The sequence below is a fragment of the Vicia villosa genome, unplaced genomic scaffold (genome assembly GCF_029867415.1).
Source record: "Vicia villosa cultivar HV-30 ecotype Madison, WI unplaced genomic scaffold, Vvil1.0 ctg.000422F_1_1, whole genome shotgun sequence".
NCBI lineage: Eukaryota > Viridiplantae > Streptophyta > Magnoliopsida > Fabales > Fabaceae > Vicia > Vicia villosa.
Genome location: NW_026705199.1, coordinates 328,459 through 350,990, shown reverse-complemented (window position 1 = coordinate 350,990; position 22,532 = coordinate 328,459). Strand labels below are relative to the sequence as shown.

At 32.4% G+C, this 22,532-nt stretch overlaps 6 protein-coding genes and 1 long non-coding RNA gene across 8 annotated transcripts; 2 read left to right on the top strand and 5 right to left on the bottom strand.

Annotated features, from left to right (window-relative positions):
* Positions 1-1,801: 1,801 nt before the first annotated feature.
* Positions 1,802-3,011, bottom strand: LOC131628040 (putative GEM-like protein 8). The gene is made up of 4 exons (XM_058898902.1): positions 2,820-3,011; positions 2,642-2,722; positions 2,195-2,469; positions 1,802-2,113 (listed from the first exon to the last, which is right to left on the bottom strand). The coding sequence occupies exons 1-4, from the start codon at positions 2,953-2,955 to the stop codon at positions 1,925-1,927; spliced, it is 681 nt and encodes a 226-aa protein (XP_058754885.1). The 5' UTR covers positions 2,956-3,011; the 3' UTR covers positions 1,802-1,924.
* A 1,403-nt stretch (positions 3,012-4,414) lies between these two features.
* Positions 4,415-5,637, bottom strand: LOC131628039 (F-box/kelch-repeat protein At3g23880-like). Its single transcript, XM_058898901.1, has one exon. The coding sequence runs from the start codon at positions 5,612-5,614 to the stop codon at positions 4,481-4,483; it is 1,134 nt and encodes a 377-aa protein (XP_058754884.1). The 5' UTR covers positions 5,615-5,637; the 3' UTR covers positions 4,415-4,480.
* A 2,401-nt stretch (positions 5,638-8,038) lies between these two features.
* Positions 8,039-9,685, bottom strand: LOC131628038 (uncharacterized). 2 transcript variants are annotated; one of them, XR_009291665.1, is made up of 4 exons: positions 9,256-9,685; positions 9,058-9,162; positions 8,715-8,765; positions 8,039-8,491 (listed from the first exon to the last, which is right to left on the bottom strand). It is a non-coding gene; the product is annotated as an uncharacterized LOC131628038 (long non-coding RNA). The 2 variants fall into 2 exon arrangements; XR_009291664.1 differs by having other exon boundaries at positions 9,058-9,153; positions 9,256-9,682.
* Positions 9,686-11,265: 1,580 nt separating this feature from the next.
* LOC131628037 (GEM-like protein 4) lies at positions 11,266-12,493 on the top strand. The gene is made up of 3 exons (XM_058898899.1): positions 11,266-11,470; positions 11,575-11,906; positions 12,007-12,493. Exons 1-3 carry the CDS (start codon positions 11,335-11,337, stop codon positions 12,199-12,201), a joined length of 663 nt encoding a protein of 220 aa, XP_058754882.1. The 5' UTR covers positions 11,266-11,334; the 3' UTR covers positions 12,202-12,493.
* A 1,226-nt stretch (positions 12,494-13,719) lies between these two features.
* Positions 13,720-15,127, bottom strand: LOC131628096 (putative GEM-like protein 8). The gene is made up of 3 exons (XM_058898961.1): positions 14,839-15,127; positions 14,467-14,735; positions 13,720-14,375 (listed from the first exon to the last, which is right to left on the bottom strand). The coding sequence occupies exons 1-3, from the start codon at positions 14,966-14,968 to the stop codon at positions 14,202-14,204; spliced, it is 573 nt and encodes a 190-aa protein (XP_058754944.1). The 5' UTR covers positions 14,969-15,127; the 3' UTR covers positions 13,720-14,201.
* Positions 15,128-16,303: 1,176 nt separating this feature from the next.
* Positions 16,304-17,348, top strand: LOC131628095 (GEM-like protein 4). The gene is made up of 3 exons (XM_058898960.1): positions 16,304-16,654; positions 16,756-17,039; positions 17,138-17,348. The coding sequence occupies exons 1-3, from the start codon at positions 16,519-16,521 to the stop codon at positions 17,321-17,323; spliced, it is 606 nt and encodes a 201-aa protein (XP_058754943.1). The 5' UTR covers positions 16,304-16,518; the 3' UTR covers positions 17,324-17,348.
* A 1,780-nt stretch (positions 17,349-19,128) lies between these two features.
* On the bottom strand, positions 19,129-20,310 carry LOC131628073 (F-box/kelch-repeat protein At3g23880-like). The gene has a single exon (XM_058898934.1). The coding sequence runs from the start codon at positions 20,308-20,310 to the stop codon at positions 19,129-19,131; it is 1,182 nt and encodes a 393-aa protein (XP_058754917.1).
* Between the last annotated feature and the right edge of the window lie 2,222 nt (positions 20,311-22,532).

Here is a 22,532-nt window from a genome sequence, read left to right as displayed (position 1 = left end):
AAACTCTCTTATATGGAAGATATTTATTGACCTTTGAAGAAGTTCAATCCTCCTTGTACTATAAGAACTTGAACGAGAGGAATGAGCATAAACCATCGTCTATTGGTGAAGGTTTGTCCTTTAAGGGGAAACGCTCAAAGAAAGATAGTAAGTTTGAAAATAAGGGTAAATGTCAGCAAAAATCTAATGGTGGTGATACTTATGCAATTAGGTGTTATCACTGTAAGAAAAATGGTAGTTGCAGCCATGGTCGACACAACAATCACGATGGTAAGGACAATGGTAATGCATCCATTGTGCATAATGATTTTTGAATCATCTGATGTTCTTGTAGTTTTGAGTAGAAATTTTTGCAAGGAATGGATCTTGGATTCAGGTTGCATTTGGCACATGAATTCAAACAAATATGTGTTTGAGGAATTTTCTGATCAAGATGGTGGATTAGTGTTATTGGAAAACAACAAAGTCTGCAAAATTGTAGGAATTGGATCTGTAAATTCAAGCTCCATGATGAGTCAATAAAGTTGTTGACTGGTGTCAGGTATGTACTTGACCTTAAGAGAAATTTGATTTCTCTTGGTGAATTCGACAAGAAAGGATATGTTTTCAAAGGGGAGCAAACTATTCTAAGGGTAATGAAGGGGTTGAAGGAAGTCTTGAGGGACACCAAAGGGCAACGCCTGTATACCCAGGACGAGGTTGTAACTCGTTCAGCAGATGTAGCATCCATAAAACCTTGAAGGTTCGTGCTTTCGGTTGGCATTGCTTTTGGAATAGGATCCCAACAAAGGATTTGCTCAATCATATAGGTATTCTTCCTTCTTCTTCCAACCTTCTTTGCGCTTTTTGCAACGCTCATCCCAAATCTTCTTGTCACTCTTTCTTGGATTGTCAAAAAGTTGCTAGAATTTGGAAGGATATTGCCGGATGGTTGGGTTTGCCTCGCGTTTTTAATGTGGGATTCAAAGAAAGTTTTCTTTCTTTGCGTGATTCATGTCGCTATTTGAAATTCAAAAGAGGTAAGGAAGGGTGTGCTTGGCTAGCCATTTTATGGTCTCTTTGAATTTGTAGGAATGATATTTTTTTCAAGGATGGCGAGTGGAATGCTAGAGATGTTTCTTGGAATTGCAAAGCTTTGCTTTGGAGGTGGTCTTATATAGGGAAAATTACCCATTCCAATTACAATTTCTATGATTTTAGCAAAAACCCTTTGCTATACTTATCTTAGAATTTATTTGATGTGTAATTTTCCTTTTTGTGGCTTTCGCTTTGGCCATCTCTTGTAATCGTATTTTGAACTTTTGATCTTTCTCAATACAAATTGAATAAAAAAAAGGATAATTGACATTTACCCCCTGCCATATAGGCGAGTTTCGGATTACCCCCTATTAATTATTTTTTTTTTTGGATTACCCCCTTGAAGTATGAAAAGTTGTATGATTTACCCCCTAGGACCCCCTGTAAACTTGTATTTTTTATTTACCCCCTGGGTTTTCACTATTTTTTACACGCTTAGGGGGTACCCTAAATATACAGGGGATAATCCAAAAAAAATAATTAATAGGGGATAATCCGAAACTCGCCTATATGGCAGGGGGTAAATGTCAATTATCCCAACAAAAAAAATGTAACAGACGAGACCAATGGAGCTCCGTATTATTTATTAAAATGAATCATAGTCGAATTAGTTTCTGTCATATGATATTGAAAGTAATTGAAGATTTACCCGAAACGTATCTGATGTTTAACTTTGTTAAAGTTGAGTTTAACAACATTGTCTGTTAGAATATGGAACGAAAAGTTTAATAAACAGATATGTTTTCTATTACCAAAATGATATAGAATATTTGTACATATATTTGGAACCTCTGCAACTTCAAAAAAATAATTGATGAAGCAGTAAGGATAAACAATTTGACTATTTCTACAACTTCTCTCTCTGAGATTGAGAGAGAGCCTGCTGGAGATATCTTAAAGCTTTCCGGTAATTAAAAAATCCCATAAACCAGAAGTCGAAACCATCCATGGTGACTATTTCTATGTACTTTTCTGAAGGTTTCATCACATTTTGACTTCGGTTGACCTGCTCTATCTTTTCATGTGGAATAGTGACCTGAAGTAGTAAACAAATTAAGGTTAGTTAAGGTTACATACTTACAAAGTGGGAAAGTATGACAGAAAGTAAGAAAATGACCTTATATTGGACTCTAATTAGTTCTCCTTTGGGAGAAGTGGTCTTGATGGGTTTGTCACTACAGAAAGCAACTTTGTGAGTTGATATGAAGAGGAGACCAGCTATAGGACCTGATGTGGTTGATATGTAGCAATGTGAAGCTTTCAATAGCTTCTCTCCGTCTTTAACACTAAAAAGTTGCATAAACACTTTCTCTACTCCACCAACCTGAAGAATTCTTGCTCCCAACTTTAATTTCCCTTTTAACGTTTCTGTTATCTTTGGTCCAAGTCTTACTGCAATTTACGAAAACAATTTCAAGCAATAAGTTAAAGAAGCTTTATTCTATTTTCCGATAATGCCAAATTTGAAATTCTGCATCATACATACTTTGAAACTACTCTAGGCCTAGTAATTTTGTTATCAATGACAGAATATTTGCAGTCATCTAAGGGTATAACTATATACCATGCTCTCGGACTCCATGCGCAAAACCATTACCCTTTCTCCCAAATATGTTCATCTTTGTTAAAACAGAATTGAATTTACCTGAAAAGTATATAAATGACCATGATCAATGAAATTAAATTTGAAAGAAGCATTGTTGAAATATAGTTTTGATTTGTTAATAGAGGTGTGTTGATACCTTGCTTTGATTTTGTTATGGATTTGTTGTATATGCTAGAAGAATCAAGCAAGTATCTGGTTGACGACTTCCCGGTTGGGTAAATTGAGGAGATATAAATTCCATTAAGTAACTCATTAAGAAATGAGGTTTTCATTTTTGTTTGATGTTTCTTGCCTTTGAAAAGGACTACTAGCTTGTGAGAAGTATTGTAAATTTTGGTAGATGAATAATCCTTCTTGTATAGTAAAGGGGTATATATATGGTTAAAAGAAAATAAGATGACAGTTTAGCTTTTGGAGGATGAGTCAGCTAGGAATCATCATGAAGACTAAAGGAAACAAGGTTTGTTCAATTAAAGCATTGTGAGGTGGAATGAAGCTTTTCTGATGCTATTTTTAACTTTGTGATGTCAACCTTGTTTAACTTTTCTCTTTTGAAAATGTAACAAAAAGTAAAGAGATATTAATATTACTTTACTCTATACAACATAACATAGTGATAGAGCACTATATACATTCCCATTTGGCTATCAGTGTTTGCAATCAACACATGTGTGACTGACATGGCCATTTGCTGTTTGGATTAGAATAGATATCGTAGCTTTTACACTTTCTTGTTTAAATTGAAGAAACTGGGAGGACCACTAAACATTGCATTTCAAGAGATGGCGCCAATGTTTTTGGAAAAGGGAATCACTAAATCATTCCCATGTGCATCCATCAGTCCATATTCACTATTATTGTATTTTCCAAATGACTATGTTTTTACGACGTCTTGAATTTCTAGTTTTACCAGACAAAGTATGCATCATAAAGTGAACATTGTGACAGGGATAAAGTTATGGGATATGAAATTGTGTTTATGTAAGGGTGAATTCTTATCTACCCAACTCAAAAAGTTGGGTAGAGTTACCTTCAATGTAAAATTTCTTGGAAACAACAAAATTTGTACTATTTTATAATTAATTAAATGTGTTAAAATTAAATGAAACTTTGTGATTGGTTGAAAGACATTACCCACCTTTTTGTGATGGGTAGAGAAGTTGTCCCCTTATGTAAGATATGAGAAATAACTTGTCAGCTAAGGATTATCATTGTTTTTATGACTATGTTTTTACGACGTCTTGAATTTCTATGTTTTTTTTATCATGTTGTGGAGGCAGTAAGGTAACACAAACTTTAGTTTGAGAAAAATTGAATGCCAAATCATTTCTACGTCATCCATCTTATACCTGTCATATTCTTTATCTTCATGGATTATTTATCATTTGTGACATTACTGCTCTCTAAGCATTGTCGCTGGAAAATAATTATATAAAAACCAACAAATGATATAGAAAACAAAATTGATTTAGTTTTTGTCACAAAATATTCCATATCTATCTAATACTGAATGAAGCTTGTTTGAGACAAAGGAGGCAAAAACATAATGTGATTCTTGCAGCAAATGTAAAGGTCAGCGACAAAATGTAAAGGTCGGCGACAAAACTAACAGCTCTAACTAACAAATAAATGAAAAATAACAAAACAACTTTTCAAGTTACATGCTCCATACACCATAAATTAAGAGCAATCCATAAAGTCACTAGTAATCAAACTAAGCTTAAAATAAATAACAGGATGATGTGTTAACTTAAAGGTTACAGCCGAGTCTCTAAACTACGTCATATAGAACAGCATCTACAAAGGTGATATCAAACTCTCAACATAAACGTCTGGTGTCATCGCATAATTTTGAAAATTAGGAATCTTAAAAATATTATTTATGGAATCATAAACCACCAAAGTAAAGTACCCACTCTTCATAACCTCCATCAGCACTTGATCATCCTTTGAAATATAAAACACCTCGGAACAGCTATAATAATGACAGTCTCTCATGGGAGGAACCGTTAACAATTTAGTCCAAGACTTTTGATTACCATATTCCTTCATAATCCAAACATCACAAAACATGTCCCTGTAACAGAAGAGAGACAAACAACCCCTCAATGTCCCTAAGGTAGTAACACAAGAAGTTGTGAAATGCACGTCAAAGACGGGCAGTGAAAGCTTTTGATACAACTCTTTCTCCAAATCAAGAGAAACAATGTATTGTGCGCAACTATCAGACTCACGTGTCAACCAATTAACAGAGTCATTCACAAATGTTCCCGATCTAGCCCTAAGAATGAAGTTAGGACCTGGATAGTCCTGAATTCTTCTCCAATAATCTGTACCCAAAGTATGAACATGGACTTCTTTTTTTAAACTACTAGTATAAACCGCAATAATCTTATATTTATTGGTGAAACACACTAATGTATATAATGTATATAAGGTTTGAAAGTATCCTTGGTCTGAAAATGATATAAGAGGCAATATTTTGAATTTTCTAATAGAAGGGTTACACAAGAGAGCAGAAGAATTATCTATCTTAAAACATATGATGCCGTCACAAGTGGAAGCTCTGTTAGCATATAGTATTTTTTTGTTAAGAGACTCACGTAGAGAGTAGATGGACATAGTAATGTTTGCGGAGCGGAAGAAAGAGGAGATTGGAGAATGAAATAGAACGAACTCAGGCGAAGATAGGATGAGGTGGTGGCGGTCGTAGTTAGCGGATGACAAGCGGAGGTGCTTGTTGGCGAAGTTGGAATCTGAGGAGATGAGAGAATTGCATGGTTTACAGACGCAGCGGAGTCGAAGGAGGTGTTTGACGGGGAGCCTACACAGTATTTCTTCTTCCACCAGATCGAACGGAAGATGCAGTGATGTTATGGTTGGTTGAGGTTGTTTCCTCCGTAGAAGCGACGGCGTCGTTTTGGGCATCATGACGGTCGTATCAAAATCCTAAAGAGAAGAAGGCTAGGCGACTGAGTTTCAGTGTAACCGCTTTATAAATTTATGGGATAATAGGTATTTATCCCTATCATATAGCGAGATTCGATTTACCCCCTATTAATATTTTTTTTGGATTACCCCCTGTATTTTTAACGTACCCCATAAACATGGTAAATCAAAAAAACAAGTTTACAGAGAGTCCTAAGAGTGTGTTTGGATGGAGCATTTTAATGAGGGAAAGTAATGTTTTGAGGGAATTTAAAATGATTTGACCAAAATCCATTGTTTGGATACAAAAATAAAGAATTGTTAAAATGATGGAAATTTATGGAGTATTTCATCTAAGTTAAATTTAATCATTTTGAAATGACACCAAAAACCAAAGAATTTGAAATTCCTCTCATGTTCCATAGAATGTATTTGTTATTATTATTTTTTCAAAATTTACAAATTGGTCCTCATATTTTTCAAAATTATAAAATTGACCCCAAAAATTTTTAAAAAATTGCAAATTGGTCCTTAATAATTTTTAAATTTTACAATTTGGTTCTTCAAATTTCTAAAAATTGCAATTTGGTCCCTACTTTTCAATTTTTTAATTTGATCCAAAAAAATTATATTTTATAAAAAATGACACAAAAAATCTAACAATGAATTACCTTAATACTCCATCCAAACAAAATAATTTAAAATGAATGGATTTCAATTGAATCATTTGAATTACTTTGAATTTTAAATTTCTTTAAAATTTTCAATTACCTCATCCAAACACACTCTAAGGGGGGTAAATCATAGAACTTTTCATATTTCAAGGGGGCAATCCAAAAAAAAATATTAATAGGGGTAAATGGAATCTCACCTATATGGTAGGGGGAAAATACCTATTATCCCTAAATTTATTCATGATTCCTTATCAATCAAACTAGTAAGAGACCCGTGCTCCCGCACGGGTAATTTAATTATGATATTTTGTAAATAATTTAAAATATATATAGTAATTTAGAATCAAATAATAAAATACAAAATTTTAGATAATAAATACAAATTTTGAAATTATTTACTTTTTTTTAAATGAACAATAATCATATAAATTTAATTATATTAAATAAATATAATTGTGAGATGGAGAAAAAATTAATATTTAAAAATAAAATTTTGGTCTCTTAAATTAAAATAATAATTGATTAAAGTAAAATAAATATTGTTTTGTTAGTGACTCGTGAGATAAATATATTTTTAGTGTTGTTAAAATTAAAAAATACAGTATACTATCATGCAATTGATATGGTATAAAATTGTGTGTGTGTGGTCTAGCAGTGAAACATTTGGGTCCTGAGAGTGTACCCCTCTCAAAGTCTCAAGTTCGAATATTGACCCATGAGACGGATAGAAAATAAAAAGAATTTTAACATTTAAAAAAATAATTAAAATATGTATTCTGTTGATAGTGACCCGTAAAATTTAGTCTAATAACATGTAAATTTATTTAATATTGTATAAAATATATTTAGAAACATGTAAATTTGAAATAAGTGATTTAATTATAAATGAATAATAATAATAAAAACTCAACTATATAAATATAAAAAAGGGCATTAAGTTGTAGAGAACAATGAATTTAACAAATACAAATGTAAAATTTTAGATATAAGTGTAAAATTTAAAATGATATACTAAATTTAATTATATTAAATAATCATACAAAAAGAAGAAAAAAATATTTAAAAATAAGGATTTGTCTTTCAAATTAAAATATTGATTAATTAAATTAAAACAGATAATGTGTTGATATTGACCCGTGAGATAAATAAATTTTTATTAAAATTAAAATTAAAAAATATAATATATTATATTATGAAAAAACAATTTAGAGAGTTCATGCACATAATTTTTAATAAAAAAATAGTAGATTATTATATTCATGTTTATATATTATAATATATATTAATATAAATCAATATATTCATGTTTATATTCATTCGTGGTATGAAAATATTTACAATTTATTAAAATTATATCATTTCGATTAATTTAACAATTCAATAAGATTCCCAATTATTCATACTTAAAAGATTTTTCTTTTATGGTTTAAAAGATTATATTCTCAATAATGTTTTGTTCAAATTCATAAAATGTCTCATCATATTATATTGACAGCCTAGTATGTTCTATTACGTATCCATTATGAAAAAAATTATAAAATAATATAAAGAATTGAACAAATAATAATATTTAACAGTAAATGATATGATTAAAAAATACTAATATTTAATTGAAATTCTAAAATGATCAGAAGACATATGTTATCTATTTAGTCTACTTACCATTTAATCCATTGTAATTCTATTCTCATTCTATATCTAAGTCCTTTTCATTCAATCATTTAGAATGTAAAGAGAACACAAATTTTTGATACGATGCCATTCTTTTATAATATTTCTTCACCCTTACATAAATTCAAATACTAATATAATTACCATTACATGAGTTTGAAGACATTTAAACTAATGTCACAATACCATGAAAAATGGGCTAGCTACAATGATGTGAAAAATGGGCTAGTTACAGTGATATGAAAAATGGGAAAGGCGATGATGAGAGAATAAAATGCTGCTGCACACATTCAATTTACACCTTTTTCTGGATTCAATAACTTGAGCAAACTTTTAGTCCAGTATTTTTTTTGAGTGATTATTAAAACTAACCTGACAGGTCACAAACATAGTTCTGTTTCAGCCAACAACCATTTCTTTGGGGTTATCGCCGCCACCGCATACTGATTGAATATTGATAATGCATAACAATGAGTTTCCGAATGATTGATGCAAAGGCCATACAGTGTAAAATAACCTCTTCTCCAACTCCTTTCTATGGCAGTGAATGGTTTTATTCAACAGAATTACAAAAAGCCAGAGACAATAAAACTATTATCAAAGTTGAAAAATAAATCATGGGTAATTTGTGAAAAAAGAAAGAAAATTCTGCTACTACTAAAAAAAAAGCTTCCAATAGAAATTGAAGATTAAAAATGTCAATAACAAAGACAAGTGAAGCAGAGTGTAATTGACCAATCAAGCAAACATAACCTTACCATTATTCTAGATGGGGATGTATAGCTCTTTGAACCTATATGACAGTATATCTGCAAAAGAAGCTTTGTAAATAAACCGTGTAACATTCAGTTTACAGCTCAAATTGGAGTTTCAACAACCTTTTACAAATCACAATAAAAGCTTTAAAATCTTACAAAACTCTTAATTAGATTAGAAATTTTCTAAACATGAACGCAACACACAGTTGCTACCATTAACTTCATAAATCCCTGTAATAAAACAAAACATAACCAAGCATATCCAAAACATAACCAAAAATTAAATCACCCAAAAACGAAATTATCATACATGTAGAACAAAAGATAGTTTAACCAAGTTTACCTTGTAACTACGGATTCGGAGAGTGTGAGACGGTGATAGTTCAAAAATGAAATCCACATAACCTTGAGCAAAAGATAGTTTTTCCAAAAATCACATCTTTGTTTCCTCATCAATCCATACAATGAAAGGAACAATATCAAAATAATCGAAATTATTGGAAGAAAGAAATAAATGTTAGCATAAAGATTAAGGAGATACCTTAGAACAACAGATTTTGCGAGAGCGGTGTGGTGATAGCATGAGAATCGCAATTGAGGATTTGTTTTCCTTTGATTCAGTCTTTGATTCTTCCTTTGAGAGATTTTCGGGAAGTAAGAGGAAACTATCCGAATCTTTGATTTTAGGGTTTGAGATAATAGGTTTTTATCTCTTATTTAATTTTAGGGAAAAGAATGGGGAGATTGGCTTCATTGAATCTCCATATTTTAGGGTTGAACAAAAGAAAATATTGGAGACAAACCAGTGAAAGTAGGGTTTAAGGGGGTAAAAGATAGAGGAGAAGAAAGGATACGGGAGAAAGAGAAAGAAAGATGAAATGAGGTACAATAGTGTTTAAGGAGGGATTTTCGAGAATTCTGTGTTGTGGGATTTGGGGGAAATTTTTTTCAAACCGGCCAATGAATCATTGACACTTGGTTTGGTTTTGGTGTAGATGGTGAAAAAGTGAAAACTTAATTTGTTAATTACTAAAATATCCAATTGATAGTGTAATTTTTTATTTAAGAAAGGACATATTAGGAAGTTTGGTCAATCTAATAATAATGGGTAGATAGTAGATAACCTATTTTTTAAAAATAATTTAGTAACCAACTTAAGAGAAATATTTGCATAAATAGAAATATAAATCCATAATTTTAGGAACTACCAATAAACAACTTATGAGAAATATTATGAAGAGAGAATTTAAAATTTAAATTTGTTTTTAGTTGAAAAAATTATATGATGGTTGTGATGAAGGAGGAGAGAGATAATTTTATTTTTATTTTCTAATTAATAACAAAATTATGATTGATTACGTGTAAATTTCCCTCTATCTAAATATTTTTCAGAACTAATATTTAATTTTTTAGAAAAAGATTATTAGTGTTACGTGTGAATGATGTAGCCACTTTCCCAGCAATAGGGGACGCCCTTTTTATTTTTCTTTGGAGAATAACTGAATGAATCATCTTAATTTGTGGAGCACATGTTTCTGAAAAAGGAAATCGCCACATCATTTCCATATGCATTCCAGATGGATCTGCATGAACATCACCCTTGAAACATGGAACTTGGTTTCTGTTAAAAATGATCTCATATGCAGACATTGTGTGCTGCTATACAAATAGTTATTTAAGGTTTCCTGAAACGTTTGGGCTAATCTGGTGGTAATACTATACTACAATTTGTGAAAGTGGGAACCAACATATGGGTTGGTTACATACATATACAATACAGGTATAAGAAGTTAACAATGATACTCTAAGCCACTTATCATCTACTCTTAACTTTATTGCATATCAAATGAAATGAAAACCTTTTTCAGTAGCTCCTTTACAACAGTTTCGTTGATGAGGGCTTTGGCCTTTGCTTACTTGCGTCTACGTGTTAGTGTTGTATTTGATGTTTGTGTATGTGTCGGTGTTTCATATTTGCTACTAATGTTGATGTACTTGTCACTGTTTCTTAAAAAAGGAGATTGTCAAACCATTACCATGTCACTCACAAAATAACAAGATTATGTCCTTCATTTTAGTTTTCAATACCTGACTTACTGCAAAAAAATTTAGACAAGTCTAGCTCCACAAAGTTACAATGCCCACTCATAAAGTTTCTGCTGATGAAAACCACTTCTTCCTTTTAATTTCCAAAACAGTGCAGTTCTCCAAAGGGTTGGCCGACACCATGTCATATACACCATGAAATCTTACTCCTCAAGATATAAAAACCTTTCTCTAACCCTCTAAAAATAAATACTTTTAAGTTTTTTTTTAATGAAAAAGCTAACTTATATCTTTCTTCTTTACCATCTTTTTCTAAAAGCAACCAAACAAAATATTATCCTGAAAAAAGTCCTTCTTGTTGCCACCTCAGTAGTGTCTTTATTACATCACCCGGATCATGGTTGAGTCATCCCACAAAAGGCTCAAGATTCACTTCCTACTTTTCATCCCTTTAAATACTACCTCCTTACAATACAAAGGGACTGATCTAACCAAGTCAGCCTAGCTTCCTTGTAATCTACTAGCTTACTAGCTATCCTTCTCAACAGAACACAAACCTTATTAATCAATCAATATGCAGACCTCACTTCTTCACGAGCTAATTGTTGGAACTCTAATCATACAAAACAAGTTTCAAAAATCGGATAACAGATACTTGCTCGATTCAGCCTCTCATCAATATCAATATCCATCCAAAGATCAAAGCAAATGTAAGACTTTCTTTTCCTTTATAGACGGACGAATCACGATTATCTACTTTAATTTCATTAAGTATTTTTATGATTTTATTAATATAGGTGCTTTAATGTTTCAGGTAGAGTAGTAAGTTCTAACCAGAAAAAGCCCAGCAGGAAGGCCGATAGTAATTCTGAAATTTCAGTGACAAACATATCGGAAACTATAAAGAGAAAGTTAAGCTTAGGGGCTCGAATTCTTCAAGTGGGTGGAGTGGAGAAAGTGTTCATGAAGTATTTTAGTGTGATCGAGGGGGAGAGGCTGTTGAAAGTTTGCCATTGTTATCTGTCCACCACATCTGGCCCTCTAGCTGGTCTCCTCTTCATCTCCACGGAAAAGGTTGCCTTTTGCAGTGAGAGATCAATAAAAGTGTTTAATAAGAAAGGTCAAATGTGTAGGATCCACTATAAGGTATGTCATGAACAAACCTATTCATATCTCCGAGTCTTTCTATTCCAATATTTTGTTATAAGATTCTCAAATGTATATATATATGTGTGATGTACAACAGGTTTCTATTCCAGTGAAGAAGATAAAGTGTGTGAGGCAAAGTGAAAATGTTGAGAAGCCAAGACAGAAGTACATAAATATAGTTACAGTTGACAACTTTGATTTCTGGCTTATGGGTGTATCAAAATATCACAAGACTTATAAATATCTCAAACAAGCAACTTCTCACGCAATGATATACAGCAGCAAGCAATGAAATGGCAGCTGTAATTGAAGATATGATATAAGAAGAGGGGCTTTGATTGAGCATTGATAACAGATGCACATGGTTCATTCATATCAGTTCAGATGCAAACTTGGGTATCAATACATTGTTGATAAAGTTATTGATGCAAGAAATCATTTGGTGCGTTCTTTGTAACAAACACCAAAAAATGACTGTTAGATATGTAAATAGAAAGAATGAAGAAAACTAATAGAAGTTTAAGCTCCAGACTCAATTACTTGACGAATTATTTACGTGCAAGTTCTCAGGAACTTTCGAAATTCAGCCCATTTGTCTAGAATTTATTCACATGTGAATCTTGTTCAATTATTTAGTTTAAATGGTTATCATACATTACATCAATAATGAGATTGAATACTCTCATGTGTAGAGATCCTGCAACAAACGACAAGATACAATTTTTCACTCTCAAGAAGATCATACCTAATAATTACTTTCAAACAGCACATCATCCAAATATAGTTAACTAAAAGAGGTAGAAATCCCTAAAAGACTGATGCATTTTCACAATGGTGATGATGACACAAAATGCCTTAGCTTATTCTTTTCCACCTCAATACCCTTGTTATGCATGCAGAAACCCTATAACATTCCCATCAGAGATCACAAATATATACTTAATTGGATTTATCTATAATTCTAAATTGCAATCTGCAACCGCAACTGTGGCTGCAACTTTGCTGATGCGGTAGCCTCCGCAGCTGCATCAGAGTGCAATTGCATTGTGATTTAAAAACCACAGGTCGTTCCGCATTAGGAACTCCATCAGACAATTTCGTCCTTGTTTCTTTAAGTACTTGTGAGGTGATGAAAAAATCTGAACATTAAATGTTTTTCAACATTGGATTTAAAACTCTTGTTAATCAAAATTCACACTGCAATGACCTCAATACGTATCGCAACAACCACAATGACCGCAATCGCATGGTCCACATCCTCTATCCCAACCGCAATTTAAACTCGAATTAGGTTTTCATTTTCTTCCATGCTTGAATTGCATTATAATCCACAGTTTTTTTGCATTGCTTCCTTCTATGTTTATTCAGAAACATCTATTGAATCTAGATGATCCCAATGTTGTGACAGTTGACAAGAGTCAGTGATCAATGTGAAGCCCTTATATGACCATTGTGAGCGTCCCTCTCTTGTTTCTTTTTTGTATCTTCTTTTGATTAATTATTAATATCAATTTCTTTTGATTAACTTCAAGAGACAAAAAATCATAGAAAAACAGAAAGTTGGTGTACAACTCCCTACACTTAGAGATGACCATTGATGTTGTCCTATTTTGATCCTGTTCTGTTTGAATGTAATTAGTTAGGTATGTTCTTCTGAAGAGTGAAAGGTCGAAAATTTGTATCTGTTTCCTCTGTTGCAGGATCCAATCCTAATGCTCCAACACATTAGAATATCCAATCTCTTTACTCATGCAAATTGTTTAAACTAACTGACTAAAATTAGATTCACGTTTGCATAACTATAGACAAGTTTTTATTAAAGAATTTTTATGGTCTAAATACATTTCGAAAGTTCCTCAAAACATGCAAGTAATTGTGCTTGAAATTTAACTCCTAATAGTTTTGCTTAATCTTTCTATCCACTGTCCTTCGATCTTGTTTGCTACCATCCATCGATCTCTTGCATCCACAATTTTATCAACACTATGTTGACAACAATGTCAGCATTTGAGCAGATTTGAATGAACCATGTGCATATGTGTTCATTAGTCAATCTTGGGGGAAAAGTCCAAGGCCTGAATTCCGCAAGATATTTTTTGCTTCTGAATGATCAATACGATCCATAAAGTCCAATAGCTTCTATTAAAACTGTCACTTTTCATAGCTTGTCTTGTTGGTTATCATTTTTTCTCAGTTTTATATCTTAATGTTTGTAATCGCAACATGAAGCTTTCTTCGAGCATCGTCTAGTTATATTATGCACATATGGTGGACTTGGGAAGGAAGATTCATCTAAACTTGTGAAATTGCTTGCTCGAGATATTTTATAGTTTTCTGATATTTGAACACTCCCATAAACCAGAAATCAAAATTATCCACTGTAACTATATTTATATACTTCTGTGCTGGTTTCTCAACATTTTGACTTTGATTCACACACTTTATGTTCTTCGCGGGAATGACAACCTGCACATAACAAATCTTGGATTAGGGAAATTGAGATATAAGGAGAGGTTTGATTAAACACTTTTATTGATCTGTCACTGCAAAAGGCAACCTTTTCAGTGGAGATGAAGAGGAGACCAGCTAGAGGGCCAGATGTGGTCGACAGATAACAATGGCAAACTTTCAACAGCCTCTCCCCCTCGATCACACTAAAATATTTCATGAACATTTTCTCCTCTCCGCCCACTTGAAGAATTCTTGCTCCTAAGCTCAACTTCCTTTTTATAGTTTCAGATATGTTTGTCCCAAGTCTCGCTGAAGTTTCAGAATTACTATCACCCTTCCTGTTGTGCTTTTTCTGGTTAGAACTTACTACTCTACCTGAAACATTGAAGCACTCTATATTAGTAAAATCGTCAATACTTAATGAAATTAGAATAGATAATCGTGATTTGCCCATCTGTATAGGGAAAGAAAGTCTTACATTTGCTTTGATGTTTAGATGGATATTGACATGGATGAGAGGCTGAATCAAGTAAGTATCTGTTATCCGACTTTTGAAACTGGTCATGTATGATTGGAACAACTATCTCATGAAGAAGTGATGTCTGCATGTTGAATGATGAATAGGGTTTGTGTTTTGTTGGTAGAATGTTAAGGAAGCTATGCTCACTTGGTTAGATCAGTCCCTTTGTATTCTAAGGAGGTAGTATTTAAAGGATTGAAAAGTAGGAAGGGAATGTTGAGCCTTTTGTGGGATGACTCAACCATGATGTTGGTGATGTAATAAAGACACGACTGACATGGCAACTTGAAGGACTTTATTCAAGATAATATTTTGACATCATGGATTGTTTGGTGGTTTTAAGAAAAAGATGGTAAAGAAGAAAGATATAAGTTAGTTTTTTTCTAAAAAAAACTTAAAAGGCTTTTTAGGCTTTTAGATGAGGTGTTTTGACTTAAGGTCTGCATATTGATTGATTAATAAAGTATGTGTTTTGCTAACTTGGTTTTATCAATCCCTTGTATTCTAAGGAATGTATTATTTATATTAGGAAGTGAATCTTAGCCCTTTTGTGGGATGACTCAACCAAAATCTTGACAGGGCTACATAGATCAGCTGTCAGCGCAATATGTCAGTAGCCGGCTTAAGGCCAGATTTCAATTTCCTATCCGTTTCCAACATACCTTGTCACCAAGCTCACTTTATGAAATGCATGGCCTCTAGAAAGATGTTTCTTTTGGAAAATACAATAGTCAGTGTAGATGCACATGGAAATTTTCTGATTTACTTTCCCAAAAACATGGGTGCCATATCTTAAAATACAATGTTTGTGGTCCTCCCATTTTCTTCAAATTAAGTAACATTAAAGTGTTATGATGTCTAATCAAATCTATACATATCAGTCTCATGTGTGCTGTCTACTCTATTCTATTTCTCCCTTTACTTGTGTTTAGTTATAAGTTGATTTTGTACTTCAATAAAATCTTGAAATCTCATGTGAAATTTTCATTGCAGTGAGTTGTTTGCAAACACTGATAGCCAAATGGAAATGCATGTGACCTTATCAAAGGAGAAGTTAAAGAAGGATGACCTCACAAAGTTAACAATGGAAGCTATCTCAAATAACTATCTTTGGTGATGCATGTGCAATTCTTTTATAAGCAGTACTGCCCAATTGCTGAAAATTTTATTAAGCTCAATCAAATTATTATGTAAGTGTTTAATTATCCATGTGGGGGCATTGGGATGATGTGGCAGTGATTTGGCTATTTTCTTTTCACCTAAACATTCAATTTCTCTTTCCCTTGTACATGAATGTAATGCATCAGAAAGGCTTAATTCCAGCTCAGAAACCTTTAATCACTCCCTTTTATTAACATTTGTTTTATCATAGCCACATGGTATTGTCCAATCAAATAAAACTATTATTCCCTGTAGACAACTAGACATGTAATCTTCAACTTTTGAATTGCTTTTTTTCATTTAGTCTTCATGATGATCCTTAGCTGACTCATCCTCCAAAATCTCAACCCTCACCTTGTTTCCTTTTAATCATATATATACTCATTTACAATACAATCATTCATCAACCATATTCCTACACCTCTTTAACATTTTTTACAAGCTAGAAACAAATTCCTCAAAGGCAAGAACACTAAAATGAATACCTCATTTCTTCATGACCTACTTAATGGAATCTCTATCAGCTCAACTTATCCGGTTGGGAAGTCCTCAAAGAGATACTTGCCTGATTCTTCTGGCAAATACTGCAAGTCTATCACAAAATCAAAGAAAGGTAGGACACATCTTCATTACCAGAACTATATTTCATCAATCAAATACTTGCATTGCATCAAATTTAATTTTATTGATCATGGTCATTTTTATATGTTTCAGGTAAATTAAATTCAGTTCTAACTAAGATGACAGATACCGTAAAAGGGAAATTGAGGTTGGGAGCGAGAATTCTTCAAGTTGGAGGAGTAGAGAAAGTGTTTATGAAACTTTTTAGTGTTAAAGATGGAGAGAAGTTATTGAAAGCATCACAATGCTACTTATCAACGACATCAGGTCCTATAGCAGGCCTCCTCTTCATATCCACTCACAAAGTTGCTTTTTGCAGTGAAAAATCCATCAAGATCACTTCTCCAAAAGGAGAATTTATTAGAATTCATTATAAGGTGAATTTTCTTACTTTTTTTTGTAATTTCTATGTTAATGCTCGCAATTCCTTTTATCTGTTTTCAGCCTTAGCCTTAATATGTATATACTATTTCAGGTCTCTATTCCACATGAAAAGATAGAACATGTCAACCAAAGTCAAAATGTGAAGAAACCTTCGGAAAAATATATAGAAATAGTTACCGTGGATGGTTTTGACTCCTGGTTTATGGGTTTTTTTAATTACCGGAAAGCTTTAAGATATCTGCAACAGGTTATCTATCGATCTCAGAGAGAAAAGTAGAAATTTTCAAATTGTTTATCCCTACTGCTTCATCAATTATTTTTTTGAAGTTGCAGAGGTTCCAAATATGTAAAAATATTTAACATTACATTATAAATATAAAAAGCTAGTTGCTTCTTAAACTTTTGGTTCTATGATCTAACAGACATTAGTTACGGAATATCTTGTACATGTAAGAAAATTTTTGGCAACATGCACGCCATCGCTTAAGATGATATGGCAATGAATTGTCAACTTGCATTTTCCCTAAAAAAGAAATTAAACAAATAAAAGTGATTGAATATATTCATATACTTTTAGCAAACAACAATATGTGTAATATAGCATTCGATATGAAATGTCAGTGCTACACAGGTCGGCTCTTAGCACAATATGTCAGTAGCCGGCCCGGGGCTAGAACTCAGTTTTCATTCCATTTCCAACATTGCCCTGTCAGCAAACTCACTTTATGATATATAAACTTTATCCGGTGGAACTAGAAATGTAAGGCCTCTAAAGTATATGGAAATGATTTGGTGATCCTTTTCCCAAAAACATGGGTGCCATATCTTAAAATACAATGTTTGTGGTCCTCCCAATTTCTTCAAATTAAGTAACATTAAAGTGGTGATGATGTCTAATCAAATCCAAACAACAAGTGACCATATCAGTTACACGTGGGCTGTCTACTCTATTCTGCCTTTGACCCTTTAACTACCATTTGTCGGCAAAGCCTTTGGAGACCTGCACTGTTTTGGAAAAATCGGTATAAGCATCAGCAGAGCTTTTCGATGGCATTGTTACTTCCAATTCACACATTCCACAACCTTCATTTTCTTACTATATTATACTTTTGAACTTGTTGATGTTCTTTTTTCACTTGTCCTTTTTCCAAATACAGTCAAACTCGGAAAAATCTGAATGATAAAATACAATCGCTGCACATGTTATTTTTTAATGTAAAAACTAGAAATGCAAGGATCATGCTCATGCAGCCGTGTGTTGTGTGCAAACAATAACAGCCAGATGGAAATGTGTTAAAGAAGGTAAGAGTGGCAGCTAGCTCTGACTGATTCAACTGCACATGTTAAGATAAGCAAGCGCTATTCTTATCTACGAAACCATTTTCAAGGAGTTGTAGCATCTTAATATTATAATGTATGTTAACTAAACATCAATGATTATGTTGTGCGTGAATGCATAAGTTACACATTCCAGATTATATCAGCTGTAATCTTTCCCTTTATATTATGAGATGGAAAATATATTCCAGCTATAGTTTATGTTTCCCTTTATATTATGAGATGGAAAATATATTCCAGCTATAGTTTATGTTTCACTCATTTTAGTTTGTAGTTTGTTTTTTATTTTACTATTACTGATATTTATAATTAACCTAGTGTCCACCCTTTTGAACATGATTAGATATAAAAAAGATGCTAACAATCCAAATGAGAAATGTTCTGGTAAGGTAAAACAGAAGTTATTAGTCACATATATATCACATAGTAGACTGAGACTTCTACCAGAACACAAGTTTTGATATTGAGTGAAGCTTGTTTAAGGCCAAGAATTGCATAGAAAGCAAAATGTGATTCAAACATTGCAGCGAAATAAAGAAACCAACTAATGATACACAAAACAAAATTGAGAATAGTAGATTAAATAGTAAGACAAATTTATAAAATGTAATGTGCAATGACAAAACCGACAGCTCTAACTAACAAACAAATAACATAAACTAAGAGTAACCAAATAAGTCACCACTAGTAATCAAAATAAGCATAAAATAAATAACAAGATGAGCAGGTCCCATAGCACAACATCTAGAAAGGACAAATCAAGCTCTCAACATAGATTTCTTTTGCCACCATATGACCATGGATGTTGTTTTGAAATTTCGGAATCTTGAAAGTATTATTTATGGAATCATAAACCACCAAACTATATTTCGTCTCAGTCCAACCCTTGCAAAACTCCATCAACACTTGGTCATCTTCTGAAATATATAATACCTTGGTATAGTGACAATTACCCCATGGATTCGTTTGAGGAACACTGAACAATTTAATCCAAGAATTTTCATCACCGTATTCCTTCATAATCAAAACATCATAAAACGTGTCCCTGGGAGAGAGGAGAGACAAACAACCCCTCAATGTCCCTAAGGTACTCATCATAGAAATTGGGAAATCCACATCAAAGACTGGCACTGAAAGCTTTTGATAGGACTCTTTCTCCAAATCAAGAGAAATAATTAAATACGCCCAATCAGTAGTACCACTTGTCAACCAATTAACGGAGTCATTCAAAGAAGTTCCTGATCCAGAATTAGGAATGAGGTCAGGACCTGGGAAGTCCAAAATCCTTCTCCAACAACGAGTACCCAATGTATGAACGCTGACTTCGTATTTCATTCTACTCGTATTAACAGCAATAATCTTATAACTATTAGTAACAGCAATAATCTTATAATTATTAGTGAAACGATCATACACTAAGGTATATGAGGTATGGAATTGGTGTGGAAATTTCAGAAGAGGCAATCTTTTGAATTTTCGAATGAAAGGGTTACACACCAGAGCCAAAGTATCATGTATCTTAAAACATAGGATGCCGTCACAGGTGGAAGCGCTATTCCGATCTGCTATTTTGTTAAGAATACTTCTTTTACCGTAACTGAACTGTTTGACAGTAGAAGTAGCAGTAGTGAATGTGGAGGTGAATATAGAGGAAATTGAGGAATGTGAAAGAAGGAACTTAGATGAAGATAGGATGAGGTGGTGGCGGTCGTGGCTGGAGGTTGACAAGCGGAATTGCTTCTTGGCAAACTCGGAATCTCTAGAGATAATAGAATTCCATGATTTACAGACGCAGCGGAGTTGAAGGAGGTGTTTGACAGGGAGTCTATACAGTATTTCAACCACCAAATCGAACGGAAGAGAACCGCTGAGATGCGGTGATGTTAGGGTTAGGGTTTGTTGAGGTTGTTTCCTTCTTTTGGCCATCACCTTTGCTACCTAAAGAGAAGGACTGAGTTTCAGGTTAAACTTTTTTTTATACCATCTACGATTCCTTATTGATTAAGTAACCTAATTCTTTAAAACAACTTATACTTATTTTTAAATTTAAACAACTTATTGATCAAGTAATGAGTTGCTTTCACATTTATCTCAACAAACTATACGTATTTAATATTATGTATAGTGAATGTTTTATTTTTAATTATTTTATAACATTTTTCTTTTAATATGTTATAATTTTTTAAAAAAACAACAGCTTATTATATCAAACATTTTTAATTTGTAATTTTTAATTTAACAACAATGCTTATCATTTACATATTTTTGTTTTTGAAAAAAAAATCCAAATAACCATGTTTAAAAAATAATTTACTCAAAAAATTAGGTTTTCAAGAAAATTATCTGTATGACCAGGTTTGGGAGGTGGCCTACACGTAGGAGCCACCTCCCGTGGCGCTAACTCACAAAACCTAAAATATATGCGCCACCGGGGTGGCTCCAATGTGTAATTAGAACTAACAAGCCACCTAAGGTGGCGCCTAAGTGTCCATGTTTTTTTTTCTTTTTTTCATTTTAATTTTCATTCTACCTTAGGTACAATACCAAATAATATATCATTCCAATTTTAATGCTACACGTCACTGCAATACTGATTATCAAAACCATATTTTTCAAGATAACAAACAAACAACAACTAATATCTAAAAATAGGATGTAACAAAAAAAATTCCTTCTAATCCATAATTTATGATAAATTGATAATACTCTAATAAAGTAGTCAAGAAATTGATGTATGTGGTTTATAAAATATATTTAAAATATAAAAAATCATAAGCAATTCTAGTTTTAGATTTTATTTTTTGTTTGCAATGAAACTATTTATTACTTAAAAACTTAAATATTATAAATTATTTTCTTGTAATCAATTTCCACCCCCATTAAAAATAATGTCTAGATTCTTCACTAATTCAAAAGATAATTTTATCCAAACACATTTTCACATTTAATAGTTCAAAACTTAAACAGCAAAAAACTCTAAACAAACTCCCAAAAAAGTTTACAACTCAAATTCAACTTAAATAAAAATGTGTTTTTATATATGCATGGTTTTTTTCTAGCTGTTTCAAGCTTTAGCATGTTTATGAAATGTGTTTTTGTATGCATGGTCGTGTTCCTAGCTGTTTGAAACTTTAAAATGTTTATGGATATGACACGCAACTCTATACGTGCCATTGCATGCATTCTTTGAACAGATACATGTCTATAATATATAGCACATGGTATGCATTTGAATTAAGATACCAAAACATATGGCTTCTATAAACAAGGTTGAATATATTGGTGTTGGCTTCTGTAATTTCTAATGATTACTATTCCTTTATAATGTACAAGAAGAAGAAAAAGAGTATTTCATCACACTACAAAAAAAAGTCTCAGTAGTGACGTGAATATCACGCCATTAACCAAAAAATCACATCACAAACTAATATTTGCGAAGTGAAAATTCACGTCGCAGGAGATAAGGTGGCAACTTTTAGTGACGTGATTTTCACTGCATTTTCAGTCAGAGCAGGCGTAGCAGCGTTTGGGTCAGAAAAGCAACTTTAGTTGCGACGTGATTTACATGTCACTACTTAGTGACATGGCAATCACGTCACTAAATTTGCCTAGGAGTCAACTGAAATGCGCATTTAATGTCTAATGTTGCGACGTGATTTTCATGTCACTACTTAGTGACATGGAAATCACGTCACTAATATATTTTTTTTTTTGAAAAAACCAAATATATATATATATATATATATATATATATATATATATATATATATAATTAAATTAATAAACTAAATATATTAAAATTTATAAATTAATTCAATAAACTAAATATAAATCTAATATTAAAATTAAGAAAGTAAAATTATAAATCTAATATTACTAAATAATGTAATTATAATTTAATTAATAGTTTACACAAATTCAAAATTAAAAGTTATAACAACAAAATAAAAACTAAACTAAATCAACAATCAATCCGGGTCGGGAAACTCATCCTCATTTAGATTTTCCTGATCAGTCGGCGCAGAACTCCCCATATTTTGGTTTCCACCAAAGGATTGCATAAATTGTCGCATTTGTGCCTCCATATCCGATTGTCTTTTCGCCATGACCTCCATTTCCCGCTGATGCTCACTCCGCATTGCCCTCAT